The sequence below is a fragment of the Canis aureus genome, chromosome 27, assembly GCF_053574225.1.
Source record: "Canis aureus isolate CA01 chromosome 27, VMU_Caureus_v.1.0, whole genome shotgun sequence".
In the NCBI taxonomy this organism is placed as follows: Eukaryota; Metazoa; Chordata; class Mammalia; order Carnivora; family Canidae; genus Canis; species Canis aureus.
This window is the reverse complement of record NC_135637.1, coordinates 11,388,104-11,405,560: the sequence shown is the minus strand read 5'-3', so window position 1 is coordinate 11,405,560 and position 17,457 is coordinate 11,388,104. Positions and strand designations below refer to the sequence as shown.

The 17,457-nt window shown below is 40.2% G+C and overlaps 1 protein-coding gene across 4 annotated transcripts in view; it reads right to left on the bottom strand.

Moving 5' to 3' along the window:
- Positions 1–3,637: 3,637 nt before the first annotated feature.
- ANAPC5 (anaphase promoting complex subunit 5) overlaps positions 3,638–17,457 on the bottom strand; it is a 44,041-nt gene continuing 30,221 nt past the window's right edge. For 3 of the 4 annotated variants that reach the window (XM_077875543.1, XM_077875541.1, XM_077875544.1), the window contains 6 exons: positions 15,868–15,942; positions 13,229–13,350; positions 12,662–12,769; positions 12,431–12,578; positions 4,559–4,721; positions 3,638–3,965 (listed from right to left, as the gene is read on the bottom strand). In XM_077875543.1, the coding sequence (XP_077731669.1) occupies positions 3,754–3,965; positions 4,559–4,721; positions 12,431–12,578; positions 12,662–12,769; positions 13,229–13,350; positions 15,868–15,942 (828 nt within the window). In that variant the 3' untranslated portion in view covers positions 3,638–3,753. Of the gene's footprint in view, positions 3,966–4,558; positions 4,722–7,670; positions 7,807–12,430; positions 12,579–12,661; positions 12,770–13,228; positions 13,351–15,867; positions 15,943–17,457 lie in introns of those variants that run through there. The other variant, XR_013366493.1, reaches the window with a different exon arrangement.

Below are 17,457 nucleotides of genomic sequence, written 5' to 3'. Positions count from 1 at the left end.
CTTTCATGAATGAATAATAAAATCTCTAAAAAACAAAAAAGAAATAAAAAATTAGTGTAAACCATTCAAAAACATCACGGAGAAATATAAAACACTCCGAACAAGTAGAGGTATTCAAGGCATGCAGGTCCACACAAAGGTGCCCCGGTGATAAGACTGAGAAACCTGTCTCACCTGGACTGAATCCTCACTGAGCCTTATTAATGAGGGGCTAGGTCAGGCAAAATCTCAGAGGCTGTTTCCTCAAATGCAAAATGGTATTTGGCTTACAAGCATTAGAGATAATATGCGTGGAAGTACCTCGCATAGTTGTCTGGCCTATACTGGGCACTAGATAAGTGATGACTGGTATCACCAGTTACATGTTCAACAAACTGGAAAAGAATGTTTACAGGAAACATTATAGTACTTTTCAAAACTCCAGAAACAGGCAGCTCTAGGGTAATGCAGCAACTAGGTTAGATTCCCAGTTCTGCAACCTACCAGCTGTGTAACCTTGGGTGAGCAAGTTAACCTCCTCATGCCTCAGTTTCTACATCTGTTAAATGGGATTAGTGCTATTGCCTACTTCTTAGGAGTGTTGTAAAGATTAAATGTTAACATACATAAATTACAACAGGACACTCTGTGGGGTTTAAGATTTTATTTATTTGACAGAGTGGAATGCCTGGGCGGCTCAGCAGTTGAGCATCTGTCTTCGGCTCAGGGCGTGATCCTGGGATCCGGGATCAAGTCCCACATCAGGCTCCCTGTGGGGAGCCTGCTTCTCCCTCTGCCTGTGTCTGTGTCACTCTCTCTGTGTCTCTCATGAATAAATAAAATCTTTTTAAAAATGTTTATTGGGATCTCTAGGTGGCTCAGTGGTTTAGCTCCTGCCTTTGGCCCATGATCCTGGAGACCCTGGATCAAGTCCCACATCGGGCTCCCTGCATGGAGCCTGCTTCTCCCTCTGTATCTCTGCCTGTGTGTGTGTGTGTGTGTGTCTCATGAATAAATAAGTAGAATCTTTAAAAAAATGTTTATTTGAGGGGATCCCTGGGTGGCGCAGCGGTTTGGCGCCTGCCTTTGGCCCAGGGCGCGATCCTGGAGACCCGGGATCGAGTCCCACGTCGGGCTCCCGGTGCATGGAGCCTGCTTCTCCCTCTGCCTGTGTCTCTGCCTCTCTGTCTCTCTCTGTGTGACTATCATGAATAAATAAATAAAATCTTTAAAAAAAAAATGTTTATTTGATAGAGAGAGAAAAAACAAGCATGAGGAGCTGCACAAGAGAGAGAGAAGCAGACTCCCCACTGAGCAGGGAGCCTGATGCGGGGCTCAATCTCAGGACTCTGGGATCACTACCCGAGCCAAAGGCAGATGCTTAACCAACTGAGCCATCCAGGTGCCCCTCCCCGCCCCCCACTCTGTAAGTGTTAAGATATTTGTACCCACTTGCCTCAGGGCTGGAAATACTCAACACCAAACCTGCTGATAGAGCTCTCACCATGCCAAGCCACTGGCTTGGGTCACCACACCTTTCTTCTCTGTAAGGTCTCTAGTAGAGACCTGAATGTCCACTGGTTGTATAGCTTCAATTCCCTGCTCACCCAACCATTTTCCATTTAACCAAATCATCATTTAGTTACACTTTTATGTTAAACCACCTATAATTACACTATTCTGATCCTTCCCTCACAAATGCTCCACCAGGAAAAAAGCCAATTAGCTGTAACCGACAGTTCTGTGTGTGGGGTCACTCTGACGTTTCCAACTTTCCATTTAACCCACTATTCCTTCCTGGAGGAGACAGGCATCAACTAACAAATCTAAGTCACAGGTGGCAGCAGGCCATAGACTATTAGCTTTGAATTCAGTTCTGCAAGGGTGAACGTGCAGGCTGGGAGCAGAGTGAGGCAGGCTGACTTCATGAGCATGTAAACTGTGCCCCTTACTTGGTTTAATCCTCTACTTAATATAGGCTTTGTATTTTTACTTCCCACTGGCCCTACAAATTATGTAGGTGGTCCTAGCCAGGTCTGATGATTTCTAGTTTTTAATGTTGAGGCATAAGGGTCAGCTGAGTAAACTTGCCCCATCTCTTGGAACTTCTGTTGAGGCAGAGTGATTAAGATCATATCCAGACTGGAAAGACTATAGTTTAAATACATCAACAAAAATGATATCAAATGAGAATATATTTGGAAGAATAAAAAGAAATTGATAATAGTGGTTACTTCCTGGGAAGAATTGCTTTTTACTCTATAACTCTTAAGAACATATAGTTTTTAGGGATGCCTGGGTGGCTCAGCGGTTGAGCACCTGCCCCTGGCTCAGAGTGTGATCCATGGTCTCAGGATCAGGTCCCATATCAGGCTCCCTGCCTGGAGACTGCTTCTCCCTCTGCCTACATCTCTGCCTTTCTGTCTTTCATGAATAAATAAAATCTTTAAAAAAAAAGAACATTTAATTTTTACCATCTACACATATAACCTTTCAAATTAATTTAAGATTTTAAAATATCACACCAATTACTGTCTCTATCTCCACACTGAGTCTCTTGTTTCCAGAGCAGCTGTCTTTAGCCAACAAATGCACCCCATGAGTGGGAGTTGTTTTACACTGTTTCAAAGAGCTCTAGAGATAAATTATTTCCCATCAGAAGGTTTAAATTTAACAGAGAAAGAGCCAATGATAGAAACTGCAAAATTTGGTTGGTTCCTTGTTGCTGTTTTGGACTTGAAACATGGTGATTTTCCTGTGAACAAACACAGGGGGGATAAGATAAATTCATTGACAGACAAAGCAATAGCTGGCCCTCCTTAATTGCAGGGCTGAGATACATAAATTAGAAATACTATATATTTGAGTGATAGCATCCACACAACTCTGAGCTTCAGACCCTTTCTTAATTTATCATCACCTTATTCATGATGAATTCCTAGACTTATTATCGTCCCTCATTTATATAGTTAAAGAGAGAAGTAATAGACTCACATGAAAGAGATAAGAAAGCAAATACCATGATTGAAACAGGTTTCTTGTAATTGGTTCAAAAACCATAAAAAGATCTCTTCCTTTTACTCCAGTCAAGGACCTTCATGTGCTTGCGAGGACACACAGGCACATCATAAGCCCCAGCTCAGTCCAACAAAACAAGGAAGCTTCAGAAGGAAAATCCAAGCCTCAGAAATACCCATACTGACCCCCTAGAGAGACCTACCAATACCCAAAAAAGCTGACTCTGAGGTAGGTGCTAAACAAATTCATGTGATAATGGAGAGTATGTACAGATTCTAATAAGATATCGGCAACTTTGCTCAAATAGAACATAAATTTACACTAACTTATTAATAAAAAAGCTGTTCATCAACGAAGAGTTGGTATCTTTTGCTATCAAAAAAGATAAGGGAGGGGGACCTGGGTGGCTCAGTCAGTTGAGCATCTGCCTTCAGCTGGGGTCATGATCTCAGGGTCCTGGGATTGAGCCCCATGTCCCTGCTCCCTGCTCAGTGGGGAGTCTGCTTCTCCCCCTTCCTCTGCCCCTCCCCACTTGTGTTCTCTCTTGCATGTTCACTCTCTCTCTCAAACAAATAAATAAAATCTTTAAAAAAAGGGGGAGAAAACAAATATGTATATTCTAACCACAAAATAAGAGAAATGAATCAGAATGCAGTTTATTGATCAGACATCAAGTACATCATTTACATGGAGGGAGGGGATGTAAAGAAGTTCAAAATCTTCTAGTCTATTGAGGGCCCAGCAGGGATACTCCCACTAGAGATGATTGATCAAGGGCACCCCATGAGAGGGCAGCTCCTGATGAAGCTGCCGGAAAAGCATCGCACACTGGTTCCTCTCCTGGGTCTTGCCCAGCGTATGGTAGAGTCTGGCCTGGAAGTAAACAACATCTCTGATCTGTTCTTTGCAGTCGACCTTTGCAAAATAGTTCTTGGCTTCATTGAGATTTTCGATGGCTGCCTCCAGAGCTGAGGGAAAATGAGAAAAAAATCACACATGTTTAACTCAACATTTCACACATAATTTTCAGAACTGAACATCTACTTTTATTGATTTAACATGTACCAGATACTTTTGTATTCTACTCTTTGAGAAGAAAAAAAAATACACTAGGGTGAGGTTTTTAAAAAGATCTTTAGTCCTGATTTTCAGCCTGGGACCCTCACTCTGTAGGGTTAGGGGATCCCTGGGTGGCGCAGCGGTTTGGCGCCTGCCTTTGGCCCGGGGCGCGATCCTGGAGGCCTGGGATCGAATCCCACGTCGGGCTCCATGCATGGAGCCTGCTTCTCCCTCTGCCTGTGTCTCTGCCTCTCTGTCTCTCTCTGTGTAACTATCATGAATAAATAAATAAAATCTTTAAAAAAAAAAAAATCAGGATTCAATTACCCTCAAACTTCATGCCAAGCATGCATGTCAAAGTCCTTTAAATACAGCATGAAATTTTAACATATATTTGAGAACTTAAATACCGCCCCAAATTTAGTGTCCTCCTTCTTCTGGGGCCTAAATTTAATTTTTTTCTGCAGTAGTATTGCCTTGCAATCTTTGAATGGCTCCCTACCTTCTGCTTTCTTCAGTGGGTCATAAGAAGCTGCTGAAGCCACTTGGCACTTGGCCACCAAGAACATGGCTCGGCCTTTGTCCAGGACCGCCCCATCAGCCAAGATGGGCTCAATGGCCATGTGGAGAAGACTTAAGGCCTGTTCTGGGATTCCAAGGATGAGCTGTAAAAGAAACACTGTGGTACTGTACACATCCACATCCACTGCCCATGACAGAAAAGGATTCATTTCTGGCTCTTCTCTGCTGAAGAGCCATGTGGCTTATGCTCTCCCTGACATGTACTACATTTAATATGCTCCACACTCCGAGAAAACAATGTGTGACAATCTGATTTCAGATTATGATAGATACAGTAGGAAGTAGTTACACTTTAGAAAGGTTTTTGCCTTTACAAAAAGATTCAGAATCAATATCCCTTAGACTGGTGATTCCAAAGACTCAAAGCATCATTCTTGCTGTGTAAGAATCACTGGGAGAAGGGGAACCACCAAGAAAATAACTCAAAAGCATACAGTAAAACAAAATAAGAAACATCCATTTAACACAAAAGAAACAGTAACGGAGTAACTGACGAACAAAAAAGATGTAAGACATATAGAAAAAAACTAACAAAATAGAAGTCCTTTCAAATCCATAATTACATTAAATGAATTAAGCTCTTCCATTATAAGACACAGATTAGCACAATACATTTGAAAAAGAAATCATCCAACTATATGCTATCTGTAAGGAAACTCACTTTAGGTTAAAAGAGACAAATAGGCTGAAAATAAAAGCACACAAAAGAGATATTTCACGCAAACAGTAATCAAAAGAGAGCTGGAATGACTATTCTTATATCAGACAAAATGGACTTTAAGTCAAAAACTGTTACAAAAGGGGAACCTGAGTGGCTCAATTGGTTAAGCATCTGACTCTTGGCTCAGGTCATAATCTCACAGTCATGGGATTGAGCCCTGCATCAGGCTCCGCACTCAGTGCAGAATCTGCTTTGGATTCTTTCTCCTTCTCCCTCTGTCCCTCCCTGCTCACACTCTGATACACACACTCTCTCTAATACATAAAATCTTAAAAAAAAAAAAAATGTTACAAAAGATAAAAGACATTATACACTGATAAAGGGTCAATTCATCAAGAAGAATTGACAATTATAAATATATATACACTAAACAATGGAACCCCAAAATATGCAAAGAACCGCAGGAAGAAATAGTTTAATGAAAGTTGGGAGAGTTCCAGTACTCCACTCACTAAGGAGAGAACAACTAGACAGATCAGCAAGGAAACAGAAGACCGAACAACACTATGAACCAGCCAACCCTAACAGTCACTTGTTAGGGAGCACACTCTACCCAACCAAGGCAGAGTGCGCATTCTTTTCAAGGGCACATGGAATACCTTCCAGATAGAGCATATGTTACATTACAAAATAACACTCTAAATTTTAAAAGATTGAAATCATACAAAGTATCTTTTCTGATCACATGAAATAAAATTAGAAATCAATAATAAAAGGTAATCTAGAAGACTCATAAATATATAGAAATTAAACAACACATCTTTAAACAACCAATAGGTACAAGAAGAAATCACAAGGCAAATTAGAAAATACTTTGAAATGAAGACACATGCAACATCCAAACCTTACAGACGGTACTCAGAAGAAAATTTATAGCTGTAAAGGCATACATTAAAAAAGAAAAAGATCTCAAATCTGTAAGTTGAACTTGCACCTTAAGAAACTTAAAAAAAAAAAAAAAAAAAAGAGGGACGCCTGGGTGGCTCAGTCAGTTAAGCATTTGCCTTCAGCTCAGATCATGCTCAGGTCATGATCCACGGGTTCTGGGATTGAGCCCTGCATTGCATTGGGCTCCCCAGCTTGGCAGGGAGTCGGCCTCTTCCCCTGCCCCCTCTTCTCTCTCCTCCACCACTCGCTCTCCCTCAAATAAAAAAATCTTAAAAAAAAAAAAAAAAAAACTAAAAAAAGAGCAAACTACATTCAAATCTAACAGAGGTAAGGAAATAATTATTAGAGTGAAAATGAACAAAACAGAGGAAAACAACAGGATCAATGAAACTAAAGGATCAAGAAAATTAACAAACTGTTAGCTAGACTGACCAAGAGAAAAAAAGAAAGAAGACTCAAATGATAAAAATCAGGAATAAAAGTAGGGAGTTAATTAACAACTTTACAGGAAAAAAAGAGGATTATATAAGAATATATAAGAATGAACAACTGTACGCCAACAAATTAAACTAGATATAATGAACAAATTTCTAGAGAGATACAAATTACCAAAACTAACTCAAGAAGAAATAGAAGGGCAGCCCAAGGGCAGCTCGGGTGGCTCAGTGGTTTAGTGCCGCCTTCAGCCCAGAGCCTGATCCTGGAGACTTGGGATTGAGTCCCACATTGGGCTCCCTGCATGGAGCCTGCTTCTCCCTCTGCCTGTGTCTCTGCCTCTCTCTCTCTCTGTCTCTCATGAATAAATAAATATTTTTTTAAAAAAAGAAGAAGAAATAGAGAATTTGAACAGGGGGCGCCTGGGTAGCTCAGTCGGTTGAGTATCTGACTTAGTCTCAGAGCAGGTCTTGGTCTCAGGGTCATGAGTTCAAGCACCACACTGGGCTCCACCCTTAAAAAAAATTTTTGAATGGACCCATAACAAGTAAAGGATATCCAAAAAAACTGAATGAGTAAAAAAAAAACTTCCAAAACAGAACCCAGGACCACATGGCTTCAATGGTAAATTCTACCAAACATTTAAAGAAGAATTAACACCAATCCTTCTCATTCTTCCAAGAAATAGAAGAGGAGGGAACATTTTTTAACTCACTTTATGAGGTCACTATTACCCTAATACAACTAGACAGAGATATCACAAGAAAACTACAGACCAGTATTCTTTATGAATACAGATGCAAAATACTAATAAATCAAATCCAACAGCATATTTAAAAGATCATACATCATAACCAAGTAGGATTTATCCCAAGAGTGCAACAGTAGTTCACTATGCAAAAATCTATATGTAAAACACCCTATTAATAAAATAAAGAGAAAAATTCCCACATGATCTAATCAATAGAAACAGAAAAAATAGGGGCACCTGGGTGGCTCAGTGGTTGAGCGTCTGCCTTTGGCTCAGGTGGTGGTCCCAGGGTCCTGAGATCAAGTCCTGCATCAGGTTCCTCATAGGGAGCCTGCCTCTCCCTCTGTGTCTCTCAAAAATAAATAAATAAAATCTTTAAAAAAAAACAAAACAGAAAAAACATTTCACAACACTTATTCATGATAAAAACATCCAGGAGTAGAAGGGAACTTCCTCAACTTAATACTGATGCATCTATGAAAAACTCACAGCTAATGTCATATTTAACAATGAAAGACCGAGGCGAGGGATGCCTGGGTGGCTCAGCAGTTGAGAGTCTGCTCAGGGTATGATCCTGCTCCCAGGATTGAGTCCCACAACGGGCTCCCTGAGAGGGGCCTGCTTCTCTCTTTGTCTGTGTCTCTGCTTCTCTGTCTCTAATGAATAAAAAAAAAAAAAAAGCAATGAAAGACTGAAATCAACCCCCCTACTGAGATCAAGCAAAAATAAGGATGTACATAAGGATGTACAATCTTACCGCTTCTATTCAGCACTGTTCTGGAAGTTCTACCCAGTGCAATTAGGCAAGAAAAAGAAATGAAAGACATTCAAATTGGAATGGAAGTAAAACTGTTTATTTGCAGATAATATGATCTTATATATAGAAAACTCTAAAGAAATTCTTAAAAACCTATAACAAGTATTAAACTCAGCAAAGTTGCAGGATGTAAGACCAATACACTAGTAACAAACAATTCAAAAATGAAATTGGGGATCCCTGGGTGGCGCAGCGGTTTGGCGCCTGCCTTTGGCCCAGGGCGCGATCCTGGAGACCTGGGATCGAATCCCATGTCGGGCTCCCGGTGCATGGAGCCTGCTTCTCCCTCTGCCTATGTCTCTGCCTCTCTCTCTCTCTCTCTCTGTGTGTGTGACTATCATAAAAAATAAAAAAAAAATTATAAATTTTTTTTTGGAGATTTTGTTTATTCAAGGCAGGGAAGGAGCAGAGGGAGAGGGATAAACAGAGTCCATGCTGAGCACAGAGCCCAATGCAGGGTCCAATCCCAAGACCCTGAGATCATTACCTGAGCTGAAACCAAGAGTCAGATACTTAACCAAATGAGCCACCCAGGTGCCCCATGAAATTAATCTTTTAAATTCCATTAATGATAGGGACACCTGGGTGGCTCAGTTGCTGAGTGCCTTTGGCTCGGAGTGTGATCCTGGGGTCCTGGGACTGAGTCCGCATCAGGCTCCCTGCAGGGAGCCTACTTCTCCCTCTACCCATGTCTCTGTCTCTCTCTTTGTATCTCATGAATAAATATATTAAATCTTTTTTAAAAATTCCATTTGTGATGGTATCAAAAAGAATAGGGGATCTCTGGGTGGCTCAGCAGTTTGGCGCCTGCCTTTGGCCCAGGGCGTGATCCTGGAGTCCCGGGATTGAGTCCCACGTCGGACTCCCTGTGTGGAGCCTGCTTCTCCTTCTGCCTGTGTCTCTGCCTCTCTCTCTCTGTGTCTTTCATGAATAAATAAATAAAAATCTTAAAAAAAAAAGGAATAAAATGCTTAAGAATAAGTTTAAATAAGAAACTCTAAGAATTATACACTAAAAACTAGAAGAGATTGTTAAAGAAATTAAAGAAGACCTAAATAAAAGGCATCCTGTTAATGGACTGGAAGACTTAATATTGTGAAGATGGCAACACTCTCCAGATGCATCTACAGATTCAACACGATCCTTATCAAAATTCCAAATACCATTTTTGCTGAAATGGACAAGCTTTTCTAAAATTCATATGGAATCACAACGGATCACCAATAGCCAAAACAATTTTGAAAAAGAACAAAGTTGGAGGCCTCTTACTTCCTGATGTGACTGACTGATTTACTTTAGAGGGAGAGAGAAAGTGAGAAAGCAGGAGTGAAATGGGGAGAGGGAGAGAGAATCTCAGACTCCCTGCTGAGCTCAGAGCCCAACAGGGGGCTGGATCTCATGACTCCAAGATCATAATCTGAGCAGAAACTAAGAGTTGGATGCTCAACAAACTGCACCACCCAGGCATCCCTCTTACTTCCAAATTTTAATTTTAATACAAAGATACAGTAATCAAAACAGTACTGGCATAACGACAAACATAGAGATCAATGGAGTAGAATTGAGAGTGCAGAAATAAACCCATATGTCCATGATCAATATTTTTGATAAGGTTGCCAAGACCATTCAATGGGAAAAGAATAGTCTTTTTAACAAGTGGCGCTAGAACACCAGGACATCCATATGTGAAAGAATAAAGCTGGACTCTTACCTCACACGATATACAAAAATTACCTTAAAATGGATAAAAAGACCTAAATGTAAGATCTAAGACTATTAAAATCCTTAGAAGGAAATATAGGTATAAATCTTCATGAACTTGGATTAGCAACAGTTTAAGTAGACCATAAGAATAAGCAACAAAAGAAAAAAAGGATAAATTGTATTTCATCAAAATTAAAACCTTTGTGCATCAAAGGTCATGATCAAGAAAGTGAAAAGACAACCCAGAGGACAGAACATATTCAGAAATCATATATCTGATAAGGGTCTAGTATTCAGAATATACAAAACAATCTTACAAATGAACATCAGAAAGACAATAACCCAACTGAAAAATATGTAAAGGACTTAGATGTCTCCAAAGAACATATATATATGGCCAATAAGCACATGAAAGGATGCTCAATATCATTAGTTATTAGAGAAATGCAAATCAAAACTACAATAGGGGGGCAGCCCTGTTGGCTCAAGCGGTTTAACGCCGCCTTCGGCCCAGGGCCTGATCCTGGAGACTTGGGATCGAGTCCCACGTCAGGCTCCTTGCATGGCGCCTGCTTCTCCCTCTGCCTATGTCTCTGCTTCTCTCTCTCCTCTCTGTGTATTCTCAGAAATAAGTAAAATCTTTAAAAACGAAACAAAACAAAACTACAATAGGTAGAACTTTATACTAGGTTGGGTATAATAAAAAAATGGAAAATAACAAGTGCTGGCAAGGACACAGAGAAACCAGAATCTTCATACATCACTGGTGAGAATATAAGATGCTGCAGTACTGTGGAAAGCAGTTTGGTGGTTCCATAAAAAATTAAATACAGAATTCTCATGTGACCCAGCAATTCTACTCCTAAACATTACACTAAGTGAAGAAGACAGACTACATAAGGCCAGGTATTGTATGATTCCATTTATATGAAATATCCAGAATAGGCAAACCCACAAAGGCAGAAAGTAGATTGGTGGCTGCCAGTTCAGGGGGAGGGAGAAATGGGAATGACTACTTAACAGGTACAAGATTCCTCTTTGGAGTAATGAAAATATTCTGGAACTAAACAGTGTTGATGGTTGCAAAACACTAAAATATTCTTAAAACCACTGAACTGTGCACTTTAAAATGATTAAAATAGTAAATTATTTTGTATTTTTATCTTTATTAAGAAACAAATACAGGCACAGCAGTTTAGCACTGCCTTCAGTCCAGAGCCGGATCCTGGAGACCCAGGATCGAGTCCCACGTCAGGCTTCTTGCATGGAGCCTGCTTCTCCCTCTGCCTGCCTGTGGCTCTGCCTCAATCTGTCTCTCATGAATAAATAAAATCTTTTTTTTTTTTTAATTTTTTTTTTAATTTTATTTATCTATGATAGTCACATAGAGAGAGAGAGAGAGAGAGAGGCAGAGACACAGGAGAGGGAGAAGCAGGCTCCATGCACCGGGAGCCCGACGTGGGATTCGATCCGGGGTTTCCAGGATCGCGCCCTGGGCCAAAGGCAGGCGCCAAACCGCTGCGCCACCCAGGGATCCCTAAATAAAATCTTAAAAAAAAAAAAAAATCAGTAGAGAAGCTAGAAAGGAAAACATTAGATCCCTGTGCTCCTTCCCTGTAGATTGACTCCATGTGTTCAAAGCAAGGCCAGATATGTAGATATTTTTAAAATCTTCCCAATTAATTCTTTTTTTTTTAAGATTTATTTATTTATTCATGAGAGACAGAGAGAGAGAGAGAGAGAGAGAGAGAGAGGGAGGGAGGGAGGCAGAGACACAGGCAGAGGGAGAAGCAGGCTCCATGCAGAGAACCCGACGTGGGACTCGATCCAGGGTCTCCAGGATCAGGCCCTGGGCTGAAGGCCGCACTAAACCACTGAGCCACCCAGGCTGCCCTTCCCAATTAATTCTAATGTATGGTTTAGGGAATCTCTGCTTTAGTTAGTAAATTCCTCTAGTGCCAGTGAGTTCAAAATGCATTCATTCACTAAATATTTATTAAAAGCCTACTATGTGTATATCTTACTATGTACAGAGGACACAGCAGTGAGAAAACAAGGTCCCTTTTCTCCCAGCCTTCACATTCCTCAGCGGGAGATAGAAAACACATAAAACACAATTTCCAAAGTCTTTCAATAAACATACAACTTCCTCATCTCTTTATTTATCCCCTTATTAATCAAGCACAGCTCTGGGCCAGCTAAATCATTAATGTGACACAAGTGTTCTCAATGAAGAAGCGCACCCCCTTTATTAAATACACAGCTCAGTACAGCTAGTGCTACTGGGAGGTGTCAACTTGTCATGGAGTTCACAACTTCAGACTTCCAGGGAGGGCTTGACCATGAGACTACATTCCCAGACTTCAACATTAAGAAGTCAAAGCTCATCATCATCCTTTTCCAAACCCCAAAGTAGTAACAGACTCACCAATAACAGACTCACAAATATGTGCTATAAAAACAGAGATCAGCTTACCTGAGCGAAAGCCAAGTTCAGCACCGTTTCTGAGGCCAAGTACTGTAATCGGTACTCCTTGGAGAGGGCCAGAGCCTGCAGGAGCACAGGCAGCGCGATGGTTGGGGAGGAAGATCGCCAGTATAGCTCTGCCACAGACAGCAGGACACTGCCCACAAAGAGGAAGACATGGGATGAGAACATCCAGCACAAAGGACCACCTGCAGGAGATGCTCGGGGAACCTTCCTCACCTGATCACCATTTCCGTATTCCTGATTTTCTGACAATGAACCAACAATTTTTGTAAAAGTTTGTGTGCCTCTGACATTTGGTTCTGAGCTTGTAGTACAATTGCCTTCCTGACAAAGAAACAAAATAAACACAAATGGTTATGTTGGTGTTTTACAAGTAAAGTCACTCTCAGCGTTAGAGTTTCTATTTCCTCAATTAGACTGTGAACCTCCCATAGGGAAGAACTTATCCTAATAGAATTTTTGTTAAAAAAGAAGTGTGTGTGTGTGTGTGTGTGTGTGTGTGTAAGCACATGTGTATATATACCCCCCACACACACACACACACAAGAACAAAAAAGTCTGGAATTATCAATATCAGAATGTTAGTGATTATCTCTGGGTAATACTTATTTTGTCCATTCTACTTATCTGTATTTCCTAATTTCCTGGAATAAATAGGTAATAAATAGGGGAAAAAGTTTTTTCCTAAGCTAAAGTTAATAAATTAACTTTAATTAAACAAATGAGAATAAAGCAATTTTAGAATTACTGCATCCTGGGGTTGCAGTTCTTGAAGTCTCTTACCTGTATACACCCTCTATACTATTAAGAGCTGTGATTCCTGTAACAAGTGAATCAGCCAAATGGTATTTGCCATCATTCATTGCTCTGTCAAACTGTATTTTTTGATCACATAGCATCCACAGCTAATAGAAAAAGAAAAGAAAAGAACAAAATGTCAAGGGTTCACCTTATCATTCAACAGAGATACAAAAATATTCCGGCTTGCTTAGCAAATATCCTTACAACAATTAATACACATTTTCTTGAGATTTAAAAATGTTTTTTATAAATATTTGAAGGTTGTGAAAAAGCACTGAGACTAAAATAACACATGTGTACCAATCATCAACTTTGTCAAATCACAATTTTGCTTTATTTGCTCAGATACTATCACATACTACTGAAGTTCTTTGCAAATTCCATTCCTATCTTTCTCTGTCCAAAGTAAGCACCTGATTTGATGTTTATCATTCCCATTCATGTTTTTATACTTTTATAGCATATATTCTTACGCTTAAACAATATATAGTATGATCTTGTATGTTTTTACCCAATAAAAATTAGAAGGATTTTTAATTTCCAAGTCTTTTCAGAAAGTGAAATCAATGCACTGCAAATTGGAACATTTATAAATTTACAACAACCCAAAGTAATTTTGTTACATAAATTAACTCTTTTAAGGCTAGCAATGTTTCAAAAGGTAGAGCTTCTATCTAGTCTTTGACTTTGTTTCTTCAGATGTTCCTGTGAAGGCAGAAGTGGTACTGTAGGTCCAGGTCAGTTCCCCACCCCCCTGCAGTTTTCACACAGGAACCTCAGTGTCAGATCCCCACAGCTCATCTTTTCATCTTGGTTTTGCCACAGAAGGAGCAAGAGTGGTTGGTGTGCTGGCCTATTCCAGTCTTCTTCACCATTTTCCTGAGGGAGGCACCATAACAGGTCAGGTATTTACAGATGATTCCAACCTTCTTGGTGCATTTAGCCACATAACCACAAATGAGTTCTGATCTGAGCCCAGAAAGTTCTCTTGTATGTTTTTAAATTTTGTATAAAGTAAAAACTATTATACTGTATGTATCTTTTGAAAACTTGCTTTTAAGCTCAACATTATTTTTCTGGGACTTCTACATATTAATACAAGTAGCTCTAGTTCTTCCTTTTCACCCATGAATAGTTTTCAATTACATAAATATGGGACAACTTATCTATTCTTATGTTGATGAGTATTTAGGTAGGACCAATTTTTCACTTTTCTGAACAATGCTGCAATTAACATTCTCAAACATCTCTCCTGGTGCAAGAGTTATCTCAAGTCTACAGCAAGCAGTGGAAATGCGGCTGTAGGACATATGCACCTTCATTTTAATACAGTGCCCATTTGTTCTCCAAACAGGTCACACCAATTTATACACCCCCCCCTCCAGTAGCATATGACATTACTTGTCGCTCCTCATCCTCACCAACACTTGGTGCTGTTGGGTATTTGACCTTTAGCCAATCTTATAGCTAATGAAAGAGCTTATTATTGCTTTCACCTTTATTTTCCTAATTGCCAGTCAGGCTGAGCATCTTGCTATATAGCTATTGGCCATATATGTTTTTTCTGTGAACTGTGAATTAAATTGCCTTTTTTTTTTAACAGCTAGGTCTATAAACCAAACTGTTCCATTGCATTAGCACTGCTACAGAACTACACTTAACTCTTTCCTTCTGCATCATTCTTAGGTGCTATCTTCTATTTTGTTTGCATACCATCTTCACAGCTAGGCACTTTGCATTCAGATCTCAGCCTGATGAAAGCAGCAATGAGACCCCAGCACACTTCACATGCAGATGGGCATCCACACCATACCCAGTGCAGTGGAGCCAACAACCTATGGGAGAAGCAGCCTCAGGGGCCAGCAGGAGGAGATTGCCAGGCCATGGTCTCTTAGGATTTCAAATTCTCTAATCCAATGAAGACTAAACTTGGTAAAGGCAGGAAGAAGAGGTCCGTGTAATAGCTTTTTCGGCCCCATTAGAGACAGTCATCAGTGCAAAAAGGAACAGAGGGCTTGGGAGTGCTTTATAAAATTAATTCCTTCTGGGGACAACATCTTCCCATAGGTCATTTAATTCTGAGATGAAAAGACTGGAGTTGCCAAGTAAGAGAAAACACCAAACTAAGACCTAAGACCGCGCCATGGACGCGGATGATCCATACAGCTAGAGATATAAGGAATCCTAATTTAAAACCATGAGGACAGGAAGAAAAAAAGCTCCCTAAATAAATCTTTAAATCATTTCTCTGGGACACCTGGGTGGCTCAGTGGTTGAGCGTCTTTTTTGGCTCAGGGCAAGATCCCGTGATCCAGGATCGAGTCCCATATCGGGCTCCTTGCAGGAAGCCTGCTCTTCCCTCTGCCTGTGTCTCTCGTGAATAAATAAATAAAATCTTTTAAAAAATAATAATAAAAAAATAAATAAATCTTATTTCTCTGCCCTTTTGAACAGAGTGTAGAGTTTGGTACGTACCTATATACACTTCAATGCACAGATGACACCGAAAGGAACCCAGACACAAGAAACTGAGGGGAGACCCTAAAATACTCCGCTTTGACAACAATACAGTAGACATGGTCTCTTCGGAAATAAATCCAATACATGCAAAGGCAGATTACCTGGGCATGCTGACTATTAGGCGGGAATCGTTCCTTCAAGTGCTTTAACACTTCCGAAGCTGCAGCAAAACAACCCTAAGCAGAAACACATGATTTGATGAGCACACCTATGTTGAAATCACACCTGCCACACCACTCATAGGATGTCACTATGATTCACCTTATTCATGGTGCTGCACCCTAGAAGACACAAGGCAAAGGCTGTCCTACATCAAGAGGTCATATTTTTGAAGGTTCTAGTATATTTCATTTGTTCATTAAAAAAAAAATTTAAGGGATCCCTGGGTGGCGCAGCGGTTTAGCGTCTGCCTTTGGCCCAGGGCGCGATCCTGGAGACCCGGGATCGAATCCCACGTCGGGCTCCCGGTGCACGGAGCCTGCTTCTCCCTCTGCCTATGTCTCTGCCTCTCTCTCTCTCTCTCTGTGACTATCATAAATAAATAAAAATTTAAAAAAAATTTTTTTTAAATTACATATGCATGTAATGCATGTTCACTCTAGGAAAAAGCTTACAAAATAAATATAAACGATAGGGATGCCCAGGTGGCTCAGCAGTTGAGCATCTGCCATTGGTTCAGGGCCTGATCCCGGAGTCCTGGGATCGAGTCTCGCATCAGGCTCCTTGTGTGGAGCCTGCTTCTCCTCCCTCTGCCTGTGTCTCTGCCTCTCTTTCTGTGTCTCTCATGAATAAATAAATAAAATCTTATAAATAAGTTGATTAATTAATTAAAATGATAAGAAAAAGACAAATTTCAATCTCACCAAAGATAATCACAGGAATGTTTAGGCACATATCCTTCTAAACTTCTCTTATGCAGAAGTGTGGCTCAGTAGTTGAGCGTCTGTCTGCCTTTGGCTCAAGTCGTGATCCCAGGGTCCTGGAATTAAGTCCTGCATTGGACTCCCTGCAGGGAGCCTGCTTCTCCCTCTGCCTGTGTCTCTGCCTCTCTCTGTGTCTCTCGTGAGTACATAAACAAAGTCTTTAAAAAATAAAAATAAACTTCTCTTATGCACATAAATAAAAACATGCATGTATTCTAAAAACTGGTATACACACTATACACACTTTTTCTGTAAATTGCCTATAACAGTGTTTACTACATGGGAGGCACTCAAATATTTTTTGAATCAATCTTTTCAGTGTTCACAAATACAAAGCTATATCATAGTATTTTATTAAGTAAATAAACTATGACACATCAAAATAACCTAATTTGGGATAGTTTGGTTGTTTCTAATTTCATCCATTTTAAGAATGCTACAGTATCTTGGTGCATACACCTTTGCATAATTGTCCACTTTTCAAATCATTTCCTCAGCATAAGACCTTTGAGGTAGAACTGGCTGGTCAGATGGCAGGCACTTCTAAACCCTCTGATACACGTTACTAAACTACCCTCTGGAAATGTGCCGCAAACTTTCATACCAGCACTCTGTGCCTTTCTCCTACCACAGTATTTAAGGATTGCCTATTTGACTGGCAAAACTAGTATTTTACTGTATCAATTTTAATTTCTTTAATGACTAGACTGAAAATTTTTCATGTTTTTTGGTCATTTATGTTTTTTGTTTTTTGTTTTTCATTTGTGT